The sequence below is a fragment of the Atta cephalotes genome (genome assembly GCF_000143395.1).
Source record: "Atta cephalotes unplaced genomic scaffold scaffold00007, whole genome shotgun sequence".
NCBI classification, from domain to species: Eukaryota; Metazoa; Arthropoda; class Insecta; order Hymenoptera; family Formicidae; genus Atta; species Atta cephalotes.
The window spans coordinates 4,707,352-4,720,656 of NW_012130071.1; the positions used below are offsets into that span (position 1 = coordinate 4,707,352).

The 13,305-nt window shown below is 26.6% G+C and overlaps 2 protein-coding genes across 2 annotated transcripts in view; both read right to left on the reverse strand.

The window, feature by feature from the left end:
- The window catches only part of LOC105627001 (probable chitinase 2), a 26,434-nt gene extending 20,714 nt beyond the window's left edge, over positions 1-5,720 (reverse strand). Inside the window, exons 1-7 of the mRNA XM_012208284.1 lie at positions 5,663-5,720; positions 4,643-4,843; positions 3,317-3,476; positions 2,969-3,065; positions 2,693-2,899; positions 1,634-1,831; positions 938-1,066 (exon numbers count right to left, since the gene is read on the reverse strand). Of these exons, the coding sequence (XP_012063674.1) occupies positions 938-1,066; positions 1,634-1,831; positions 2,693-2,899; positions 2,969-3,065; positions 3,317-3,476; positions 4,643-4,843; positions 5,663-5,720 (1,050 nt within the window). The remainder of the gene's footprint in view (positions 1-937; positions 1,067-1,633; positions 1,832-2,692; positions 2,900-2,968; positions 3,066-3,316; positions 3,477-4,642; positions 4,844-5,662) is intronic.
- Positions 5,721-7,623: 1,903 nt separating this feature from the next.
- Positions 7,624-13,305, reverse strand: part of LOC105627002 (trypsin) — a 7,616-nt gene continuing 1,934 nt past the window's right edge. The window contains exons 2-5 of the mRNA XM_012208285.1: positions 10,490-10,667; positions 10,251-10,385; positions 9,659-9,790; positions 7,624-7,845 (exon numbers count right to left, since the gene is read on the reverse strand). Of these exons, the coding sequence (XP_012063675.1) occupies positions 7,624-7,845; positions 9,659-9,790; positions 10,251-10,385; positions 10,490-10,667 (667 nt within the window). The remainder of the gene's footprint in view (positions 7,846-9,658; positions 9,791-10,250; positions 10,386-10,489; positions 10,668-13,305) is intronic.

Here is a 13,305-nt window from a genome sequence, read left to right on the forward strand (position 1 = left end):
TATATATATATATATATATATATATATATATATATATATATATATATTAATTTCTCGAATCATTTTTTTTAACAAAGTAAAATAATGTTAAAAAAAGGATTTATTATACTTTACATAATTTTAAAAAAATGCTAAATATTACACGAGACTTTTGAGTAACTAGTTTAAAGTTTAGAAAACAGACAGTCAAAATTTATATGAATTATTAATTATAACTTTATTATTATTATTAATTATAATAATATTATTAATTATAATAATATAGGATGTATTATATTTTATTTTAAACAGTCAAATATTTGTTAGACGCTCATTTTTACTTATCTTATGAAAAAATTAATTATTGCAAAATTAAAAATTTGCAAATAGTATATTATAAAAATTGCTATATCTGATAGAAGATACTTTTTAATTTGTACTTATGTTTTTAAAGTTTTATTTTTATTTTACTTTTTGTTTTACTTTTGTTGAGAAATATTGTCTAAAAACAAAGTAATATGTTGATGTATTGGCGACTTTCCTCTAATATATTTATATAATTATAATTATGAATTATATCCTTGGTAAAAAATTGTTCATGCATGAATATGCATAAATATGTATAAACATATATAAACATATAAATATTTATGTATAAATATTTATAAGCATTTATAATTATACATGAAATATATCCATACATGTTCATACATCCTTTTTCTTTTATAAAATTTTTAGTGTAAAAATAATAATAATAATAATGTGAAAACATAAAAAACAATTAAAGAAATAATTTTCGCATTGTTTGTTTTAAAAAAAACAAAGTCATGTTTATATATATTCATGCATGAAAAATTTTTTATCGCGTGGGATTTATATATTCATTTCTAAAAATGTGTAATTAGGAAAAAATCGATTTTCATTAAGGGATTATTTTTTAAAACTATAGAAAAAATACCTTGGCTATCATGGCTTTGCGATTATCGTAAACTACAACACGATCTTTATTAATCGCATAAGCAGTGTTGCTCTCATTATCCCATCCAGTTGTCCAATTTTGTGAATACAATATCAATGCCTCGCAAATCTATACAGAAATGTACAATTTATTTATGAATAATTTATTTATAAATATTTTATATTATACATTTTGCGTGTTAAAGAGTTCCTATGTGTAATATATATATATATAATTTATTATTGCTGTTACAAAAAAGTTATATAATTATTGATTGTCAAAATCACAGGATATACAAAAAAAAACACAATCGAACATAATTAAATATAATATGAATACATTGTTATATATCAATGATCAATGATAATCTATTTTTCTTAAGTTAAACATTAAATAACATTTTATTATTTTCAACTTTTATCAAAACGTAAATCGATTTCTGTGATTTGTTTCAAAATGAACAACGTCCATATTAACGTATGTTCAATAAGTAATAAACTAATCTTAATTGAATACATTTGTTTTAGTTAAGTTGTTTAAATTCCATTCTTTTAAAATTAAATTAACGACATATTAAGTAAGAACAATAGTGACTTATAAAAATTAAAGATAACTCAAATTTGATATAATTTAACATTATGAATATTATTTGATATAATTTAACAGCTTAGTATATATGATCAAATAGCGAAATACCTCGTTGAATCCCATAAAACCTTCTTCAGACGTATAAGGTCCTTTGAATCCGGTGTCCAGACTAGGTAGGCCAATCGGATTTATTTTAGATGTTTCTGGTACAGTTGTAAGAACAAAAGTTCTTCCGTACATCGCTAGTCCTAAAACTAGTTTCTCGGGTGGGGCTCCTTGTTGTAACAAATACGTAATAGTATGTTCCTATACGGTGAAAATTTAATCACTGTATGATTATATAATTGTGCTTCACATTATGTTCGCATATAAAATTAAATATTAAATATAAAACTAAATATTAAATAAATATAAAATTAATATAAACTAACAGAAAATTTTTATCAATGATTTTTGTCTTAAATTTTTATTCTTAAAATTTAGAAGAAAAAGAAATGAACGATGAAATATATTCTAAAAATTATAAACAAAATAAACAGAAATGATTGAAAAACAGAATTAATAATTTTGAAAATTACTTGAACTAATAAAGGCTCAGAATTTCAAATGAAAGAGAATGAAATGAAAATATGTTGTGATAAGATAATATTGTGATAACGTAGTTATTGATACATAAAATTTTTTTTACAATTTATTCTTATCTAATATACATAACTTAGTAGACGTTTCGATCATTTTTTTTTGTCTTTTTCAGTACAATAATCAAACAAAATTTTTAACCATTTTAATAATGATTTCAGTGAGCTGTAACTTTAATTTATGTTCTGTTCTAGTAATTTTTATGATATCAATGTCAATTCAGCAAGAGTTATACATGTATGCTTCTATTTTTCTTATTATATAATATATCTTATTATATAATTCTATTATATTATATTATTCTTTTAATATTTTATTTCTCTTAAAATTTTCTTCTATCTTTTAAAACAAAACGATGACTAACTAATTTATTTATGGAATTATGATAAGAATTATACAAATTTAGCTAAGTATTTTATTAATTTACTTTTATAATATAAGGTGACTAGACCTTACTATTGATTTTTTATTACAATATGTCTGTGCATATATGTACATTAATATTTCTATGAATATCATATTTCTTACCACATCTAATCGATCTTTGCTTCGCAGTGGTGAATTTGGAAGAACCTGTTTGTTCCATGCTCCGTGATAATCATAGGCCATCACATGAATGTAATCAAGATATTTAGAAATTTTGGGAATATCATATGCCATATCGATAGTAGAACTGATGGCACTTATGGCTGCGGTTAACAAAAAGCGATGTTCTCTAAAGGCATTCTTCAATTCCTATCGCAAGATAAATAATGGATTTATTTTTTATGTTAACATACAAATAATAAAATATAATGTTTCTACCTGCACGAGGCTAACAAAATTCTGTTTATCATACGGAGCACCTCCTCGACTTCCAGGGAATTCCCAATCAAGATCCAGTCCGTCAAATCCATACATTCTGTTGCAAAAATTTAATTTAAAAAAAATCATAAAATCTAACAACACAATACAGATAAAATCAATCAAAATGTAGATCAAAATTCAATTTTAATTATCGGTATTGTAATGTTTAAATCATAGATTGTAACCGTCGCATATAATAAACTTCTTTCTGATCAGTAAAAAAGGTTCTACTTAAAGAATTGACTTTCTATAATGAAAAAATAACATAGAAGAAGGATTAAGATAAATATATTACAGCAAACACACTTGAGAAACTCAACAGTACTAGCGATGAAAATCCTTCTACGTTCCGATGAAGAAGCCATTAGTGAATAATTTGTGCTGCCTTCGTTCCATCCGCCAATACCGAGCGATACTTTTAAACCTTGATTACGAAGCGTTGTCATTTTTCTGTAGTTGCCTATTCCTATATTCATCAAGATATTTCCAAATTATGTTTATAAAACTTTAATTTCAGCTTAATATAACTTGAATTATCGAATATATTAAATCAGTTATTAATAATTTTTTATTTTTTTGGATGGGCGATCCTATTTGAAATCACTTTTTTTTATTTTACATTATGCTTGGTTCAATTTTTATGAAACTGACCTATGCACTCACTAGAGGGTAATTACTTGTAAGATAATTTAATTACGTTTTATTTGAATGAGGTCAAAAATAAAAAATTCTAAATGATGGATCCATTAAAGAGAGAATTTAAAATAATAATTTGATTATTATATAAAATACGATTTTAGGGAGTTTTTAATTGTAAAGTAATAATAAAATTTTCAGTTTCGCTTAATTTGAAGTTTATCTATACTATATGCAAACAATTAATAAGGTAAATAAATGTACTATATATTAATGAATAATTAATAGACATAATTCAATTCGTTGGACAAAGTGGTACAAAATTTTAAATATTAAACTTTTAATATGTATGCTTCTAAATGAATTTGTTTATAAAAATTTAATAATGAATTTATTTAAAATCATACATATTATTAAAAGCTTAATATTTGATCAACTGAAATATTTTATCAACAACTTTGTCCAACAATTGGTTTATGTTTATACTAACTATACATTTACTTTACTAATTTCTAAAATGACTTCTAAACTCTGATTATAAACTTTATAACACTAGATCCTCTTTAATGAATTATTTTTTGTTTAAAATTCGACAGCTTTAGGCTATAATTAAATGATATCAAGAATCTTCTAAAATTGAATTTCACGATATTCAGATTTTTTTGAAATTTAAATTTTAGAATTCTGAGAATTCACAAAATCAAATTCAGCAACTCCGCAAATTCTTAGAAAACAAGATTTCCTTTAAGTTTCTTTGTTAGAAAGCTTCTGTCTTCAAAGAATTCATTAACAACTTTTATGAACAATTTAATGAATTATGTATTAATTGTTTCTTTACCACTCCATTTCTTTGGGCTAACATTCAATCTTTATTACAACTTAGTTTCTTTAATTATTTTTAAAAGTTTAGTTCTTAATTAGTTAACTTTTTACGATAATTCATAATTATTGTAAAATTTGATATAAAATTTGATATCATATTAAGATTGTTATTACCATCTTTTTCCATATCTGCCCAAGGATCGAGACTTCTTATCGTCCAGTCCGAAGCATTTAAACCAGCAAATGCATAAATTAAATGGGTACAGTGTTCCGAACGGAGATTTTCTAAGGAGAATGCTCCATTTCCTTGCCTATAAGCAGCCCAAGATGCGACATAGCAAACGATGATCTTATCATGTTTCGGTCTTATGAGTCCTGTATATAATATTGATATTAGTATAATATAATATATTGACATTATTATAATTAAATTCAACAGATCAGTTTTATAAACGACATTACTTTGAGATCCTTATTTTTCGAAAAAATTAAAATAATTTAATTTATTAATACGATTATTAATATAATTATTAATATAATTATTTTAAGGCATGAGTATATTCATTTAGGACAGAATTAATCTTCAATGAATGTAATTATTATTGTTGCAGCTAAACACAAAATTACAACTTTTGTAAGATTGCCTTTTATACGACATTCAATTACATATTAATAAGTATAATAAAATCGTTAATGTGTGTTAAAACGATTATTTTAGTTTTACGATTAAAAAATCTTTTAATCGTAGGTATTAATTTATATACTACACAAATTTAAAAATTACTTATGAAAGTAATCACAATTACTTTGTCTTTTAGAGTTTTATTCAAAATAAATTTAAATCGATTGCCAGTAAATCGCGAAAATATATTCGAGTGCACATTCAAGAAACTAAATAAATTCTTAATAAAGAAAAATCGATACTAAATCGATATTAATTAATCAAAAAATTTGTAGATAAAGCAATAATGGAATCTATTTTCGCGACACTCTGTATATACACTCACATTCGTGAGCGAAAATGTCGCGTCCTCATTGTGCGGCGTGCCGGCTTTTACTTTCGCTTGTTAATATGTAAACGCTAGTATTATTCGTACACGCTAATCGAGTATAATATTATATGACATTGTTATTGCACAAGTACAATACACATATTAATCATAAGTAGATAGATTTAGTAAGAGGCAAACTCACCGTGAACGTACGTCCCAAAAAATAAAATAAGTAGAAGTGCCACGTCACTGAAGGACATTGTAGCGCGCTAAATTTCTTCGATGCGTTATATTTAATGCGTCGGCTAATAATCTGGAATGTATCTCGAATTAAAAAACCATTTACAATATCGTCTACTTCAAGTAAACGTCGAATCTTTGATGTTAAACTGCGTATCACTGATTTTTATTTCAAATTTAGTGTCTTCTTATATCATGATTTTAATTTACTGCGTTACTTGATAAGTATATAGGTACATATGATAATTGATAGAAGTTATACAAGGAATAAGCGATAATCAGATCTGTTTTTTATTCACTCGCGATAATAGTGATAGCGAAAGTTTCATATTCTTTTTGTATTTATTGTAGATAGACTAAATGGCATTAATTGTTTTATAACAAATGATGTTTATTAATCATCGATCGATATCGATGATTACGCACAGTTAATACAATATACCGATTCGTTTGACTGCAGTCTGTAGACTGTTGGGCCCCAGATATGCGTGCGTCAACCAGGCTCAGATCACTTTCACTCACGTAACTGTTTCTTCTCGAGAGACGAGGAGAACGACCGCGAAAAGGATACACTTAGAACCTGTTGTATTATTGCCGGAAATTTGCTTTGTCCTTCGTGCGGATTCTCATTCGATTTTCTGATATAAATAACATAATATTATCTGCGCATTACTTTATGCGTGAGCTATGCATGTGTTTTATAAATAGAACAACGTACAGTCAGTACATTGCCTAAAAAAGGAAAAAGAGGAAGGCGGAGAAAAAGCAGAAGAAGGAGAAGGAGAAGGAAGGAGAGAAAGATGAAGTGAAAGAAAAAAAAAAAATCACAAGATTTAAATAAAAAGGAAATGGGAATGCAAGAAATCAAGCAGAAGGAAATAGGAGAAAGAAAAGGGAAATTGAAAAATCAGAAGAAGGATCAGAAAAAGGAGGGTCGACGGGAAAATAGAAAAAGAGTAAATTTGAAAATATAGAACGATGGCGCTCATTGCTGTATATTGAGATACGTATATCCTTCCATTGCATTAAGATAATATATCAAAAAGAATATAGGAAATGGAAATAGAATGTTTTCTTTTATTAATAGCAGGATATTAAACTGATATTAATAACATGAAAACCCTCTTTTTATTAAATAATAATAAATAATAGAGATTTTAAATAATAGAAATTTTAAAATAATAGATTCTAAAAAAATTTTGTAAGATGGCAAGAAATAATTTTTCAAAATGATTCTTCTTATTAATAAAAAATCTTAAATTGTTATTAATAATATCAATAAAATTTTTCTTTTTTTATTAATCACAGATTCTTAAAAAATATTTTGCTTTTCGGTAAGACAGCAAGAAATAATTTTCCAAATTTTCTTTTTAATATATAGCAGAAATTTTTAATTGATCTTAATAATGTAAACGAAATCTTTCTTTGCGAAATAATAAAATCTGAAAAAAAAATTTTTTTTTTGATAAAGTGAATTTTTGAACAGCAAGAGCAGTGAATAGCAAGAAATAGTTTTTTTAAAGTACTCCTTTTATTAATGATAGGAACTCCTTTTATTAATGATAGAACTCCTTTTATTAATGATAGGAATCTTAAACTGATCTTAATAATATGAACAAAATTCTTCTTTTTTAATTAAACAATACATTTTGAAAAGATATTTTTTTAAGATGACAAGAGAAATAATTTTCTAAAATCTGCAACTAAAAATTAATTAACCACTCTTTGTACACAAACTAATAACATTTTTAATTTATATATAAGAAAAATAAAAAACTTTTTAATTAGAGTAGGATCTTGGTGAACATAAAATAATAATAATAATAATAATAATAATAATAATAATAATAATAACACGTTGCAGCTAAATATAAAATTGTTGCTATTGCTTGTTTGTTTTATACATATACGATAATCAATATATTATATCGATAAAGTATATAGGCAGTAAGCTGCAAAAACAATTATAATATTTTGGAAAGAATATTTCGCGACTCCATTTTGAGTAATAGTTTCATTTAACCATTGTAAATAAAAATCCACACGAGAATAAACACCCGTTTTATTCGGACGAGCACATCCTTCGCCCCAAGAGACAATACCGACTTGCGTTCCATTGCATAACAATGGTCCACCGCTGTCACCCTGAAAATTCAAAATATTGCAGTAGAATCTGTATGCAAAAAGTAAAATTTCTGTTTAGTGTAAAAATGATTTATTAAAAGAAATGTGGGATGTTAATATAAGTCTCAATTAAATTAGAATAAAATTCTGTTATAATTAATATAATTTTTTGCAAAAAGTTTTTAACTTATTCTTTAATAAGTATCAAAATTATGAAAAAAAACAATTGCCATCATAATTTTTTTAATTGGTCCGACGTTTTTATAATTGACATTTATTACAAGCATTTATAGCAAAGTTTTTTCATATGATTTTCAATATCAAAGTTTTGATTTTCATTGTCAAGCTTAGCATGATTAAAAATTCATAAGTAATGAATTTATATCTTAAATTAATTCCTAAGATGTTATTCTTTTATTTTAAATAAGAAAGCTTGAATAGCTGTAATTTCCTTGGGATATGATTAAATATAAATTTTATCAATATTCTATATTGGTCTGTCTAATAAGGAAATAAGTCTAAGAATTTTTAATGAAAAACATTACAGAGCGTTATTTTTCAATAAAAATCTTTGTAATTATCATTTTAAAATAATTTTAAGAAGTCCTTAAAAATACTTATGAAATGGAGAAAAAAATGTTCATTAAATATTCAGACGAGGACAGAATCAATACAAGAGATTGTATTGTTAGAAGAACATATTCATGAAAAAAATTTCAGAATTAATCTGATAATATCTCAAAATATTTAAAATTTTCTATAAATTCAAACTATTTAAACTTCATAAGAAGCGCAAATAGACCTGAAGAAATTAGATTTTGTAAAAATAAGGAAAGGAAACCACTTTGCTATCATATTTAAATAGTTACACATTAGACTTGAATAAAAACAAAAAATAAAATGGAGACTCATATTACTTCTTTTTTCTAGTTATTTATTTATTTATTATTTTTTTCCAAAGAGATAAGGCCAAGTTGTTGTTTAATCATTTCCAAGGAAGGATGTCTCACCTATTATAATTCGAGTATTTAAAATATCTCGTTTATTTTTGATGATACGAAAAAATATTTCAGATGAAAGTAGAATGATTTCAAGGAGGACGTATTTTGGTAATGTTGTCTTTCTTCTAGATGGAGGCGTCAAAAAGGTATAAAGGTTACCTCCTTTTTTAAGCGGAATTGTATGATTTTTTTTACACAATAAAGTTTCTTTAATTATTCTGCACATAAATATTAAGGTAATATAAATATATTAAGGTAATATCAAAAAGTCAATAGTTTACGAGAGATATTTTATACTTTATTCTGTCACATGTTGACATAAAATATTAAATATCTCGTAAATTATTAATTTTTGATAATCGTAATCTTATTACTTTCATGAATAGAATAATGAATCAATTGTGATGAAATGAAAACACATATTTGCTTACTTAAAAAATTATCCATTTTGCATACAAATGTTTTTAAAGCAATTTGTTTCCATTCCACCAATTGATTCATCTCATTATTTTGTTCATAAAAGTATCAAGATATAATTATAAAAAAATAAACAGTTTACGAGATATTTAATATTTTATGCTAACATGTAACAGAATAAAATATAAAATATCTGACAAACTTTTTGACGCTTCCACTTAGAAAAAAAACAACTTGAATACGTTTCTTCTTGAAACCATTCCACTTTCATCTGAAACATTTTTTCGTATCATCAAAAATAAGCGAGTTATTTCAGATCGAGTTAGGTGAAACACCTGTATATGTACGTATATTTTATATATATATATATATATACATATATATACAGATATAGATATACAAAATTTAATGCAAACCTGACAGGCGTCGCGACCACCTTCCAATACACCCGCGCATAATTGCTTTTCTTTGTGCACATTCGGCATAGGACATTTGTCAGGCGGGACTAATGGAATTCGAACGTGTCGCAAATACGTACCGCTTCCTTTCTAATAATGAGTCACGAGAAAATTAAAGAAATATATTATTCATTGGTCAACTACAACTTCTTGTATTTCTTCTTGAATTTTATTAAATTGTGCCATGTTTTCAAAGTAAATTATTAATTTAAATAAATTTCTTTTTTAAAGAAAAATGCGATAAGAGATTCTAAAATAAACTAATAAAGAATAGATATTAAAGAATAACTGATGAAGATTAGATATATCGGAAAAAGTTTGCTTTAAACGGAATTTAAAATTGTTCTATCATTATTTCATAATGGATCAAATAATGCTGGAAAAAAAGCTACTCTTTATAATGCTGGAAAAAAGAGTTTGTATATCCATTTTTTATTGGTTTTCATTCACAAAAAAAAAAAAGAAAAAATGCAAAATGTTTCTTCCATCGGAATATATTATCCTCATTTATGTGCTATATTTAAATAAAACACTTTGTAAACTTGCTTACTTTTGAATAGGGTATGTGTCGACCCCATCCAATCGCGACACAATCTTCCGTGTATTTCTGGAATATATCCGTGAGGTACATCGGCGGAAGCGTAACGTATTGGACATACGCGTTTCTATAAAGAGGTCTCTTCAGCTGTAAAAGCGGGGCATGTATGACAGTGTAAGACCACTCAGTGATTACAAGGTTTACTCTCTTTATTATCGACACAAAATTATATACACGGCATAAACAGTCACCCTGAACAATCCAATATCATTTCGCATGTCCGAGAATCGAAACTCTGCGTGTGGCAATGTCTTGTCTACCAATTCCACCTGCGTGGAACCCCAACTTGGTAAATACACGTAGGTCGCGCCGGCTATCACATAGAAATAGCGTGGATTCTCCGCTATCCACGTGCCGTCGAGAAACCCTCTTTAAACAACGATGAATTAATTATATACCTTGGTTTTTTTTTTTCACCTAAACAACGGATGTGAGGAAAAGTGAAACGCGATCAGAAACGTAACGACAGAACACTTTTCTTATTAAACAATATTGTTAGGTTCAATAATTTTACTTTGTATGTGTTGAATATATAACTTATAGAGAAAAAATACTAAGAATTTTGGGATATGTATAATATTCACAAAATTATGAAATTTTTTTAAAAGAGTATTTCTTTTTTAAGGAAGATTAATACTGTCTTCTAAGACAATATAATAAACATAATTTTTCTTTTTTTGTAAGTGAAGAAACAAAATCTGCATTAATTTTAATTATAACAAATAAATTAGAAAATTAAATTTTTGATAAAATTAAAGACAAATGAATAACAATTAAGTGTTAAATTATTTTTTATGAATCTATTCTGGTATCAACTAAAGAAAGATAGAATGTAATTAAAATTTATTGCATAAAATTGATGTTTAATTACGAAAAAGAAATGATATCGGAAATATATTTATTAAAGTCATGTTTCAATGTAATTATTAACTCTCTTCCAATTTATCTCGTTCCTTTTAAATCACTCGTTCTTTTAATATTTTATGTAGCTGTCGTATAAACGAACGTACTGATTGCGCCCCAATTTCCTCTACGTACAATCACGAGCGGCCGAGCTGACACGTAAAACAGAAACTACGTTCACGCGAGTAGTAGTACATCTCATCGCTAGTACACAGCTAATCAATAACATAGATAGATACCGCGACAGATATCATTGCCTTAGGATCTAGCGCCGCTAACCTTCTCGTTACTCGTGAAATATATACGCTAGACAGCACATCACTACTCAAAAACAAATAAGATATACATACAATTAGAGGGAATGAACGGGACGGAAGGGACGAGAGACAAAATTCGCTTTATAATTGATACGCCAGTTTATCAACAGGCAGTTATTCTTATATCTAATCACTGATACCGTTTGATTCACCTTCCAATCCTGTTCACCCAATTGTTGCTGTATAGTTGAAAGAAGGATTGCATTCAGTAGCGAAAATATAAGTCCGAATGTTCCGCGTATATTTCACATACGCGATATAAATTACCTACCAAATACATTTAGGACTTATGCATTACAGAACTGCTGTTCAGAATACATCTCTCTGTAATGTTCATAATTAATGAATATTTCATAGAGAATGTGTAGATATAAATATCTCTTACAGAGAGACTCTCTCGAAATATATTACATATCTTCAAACTAGATTACTGGAAATTTAAATCTGCCGACCTGTTCGGTTAATTTCTCACAAATGGAAGCGATTTACATCTTACAAGACACGTCATTACATCAAACACAAGCCTTATGCTTTTTCTCGTGTGAACACGTTACATACATCTCTGCAGTAGCAAGGAGGTTAAACACGGCCACTAATACCTCATGTAATGTGGTGTAATCCTAAAATGTCTTACCAGGGCATTTGGTTTGGTTTACAAATAGATATAATTATATTCCCGAGATAATACCGAGATGTAATTTATATTTTACCCGACAAAGGATTTTCTCCCTCCGTATTCTTTTTTACTTCGAAACTTTAAATCTAAAGAAATTTAGATCACATAGACAGCTCCGTGTTTAAGGATTAATTATATCAAAAAATGAGAAGATTAATTCTCTCTGCTTCTTGAAAAGTTATAAGTGAAAGCGAAAAATCGTTTAATCTATCTAAAGAAAATTTAACAATATGAAAATATCTTATATATTCTAAAAGCAAACGACAAAAATGTGTGACGATAAAAAAGGACATTAAAAAAAATTAAGTCCATTTAATATTTTTTTTAACAAAAAAATCAATTTAAATCTTTAAGGAAAAGTAATTTAAGAAGAGTATCTAAGAAAAATCATTTAAATTTTTTCGCGTTTTCAGGGAGCTTAAACTTTATCTGAAGCTTAAGTCATTTTGTACAGCTTAAAAGGAATAAATGCTTTGTATGTTCACTTCTTTCAAAATTTTTTCCAAATTGCAATTATAAAGTGATCCATAAGAATTAAAACAAAATAGCAATTTAAATATAAAAATTCCAGTGTATATTATATATTACAAAACGTACTTTATCTAGATTTAGAAATTTTGATATAAGGCATTTTTGCGTGAAAGAAAGCGACGTTATCAAAATTAATATTATTACAACAACGCAAATATACATAAATTTATTTCAATTCGTGTGATAAATGTATCAAAGCATGAAAAGATAAATTCGCTGTACGATGTGGCAGTGTTTCCTAATCATAATTGGCCGCAAAGCCCTTTAGAACGAATAACTTTTATATACACATCAACTCTTACACATATCAGCAAGTAAGCAAGAGATCAACATCTTAATAGCACTAAATGAAAAAGATCACAGTTAACATTAATACAGAATCAAGCTTAAAAAGTGTCGTGCGTTGCTAACATCTTCGGAGAGTCCACGTGTTCTATTCAGAAAATGTCACGTGAAATATTCTCGTTCATTTTTCACCCCCCTCCCACNCNCTCNCTCTCCACTACTACTACTACTACGTACGTACGTACGTACGTACGTACGTACGTTACGTTACGTTACTACGTACTACTACTACGTA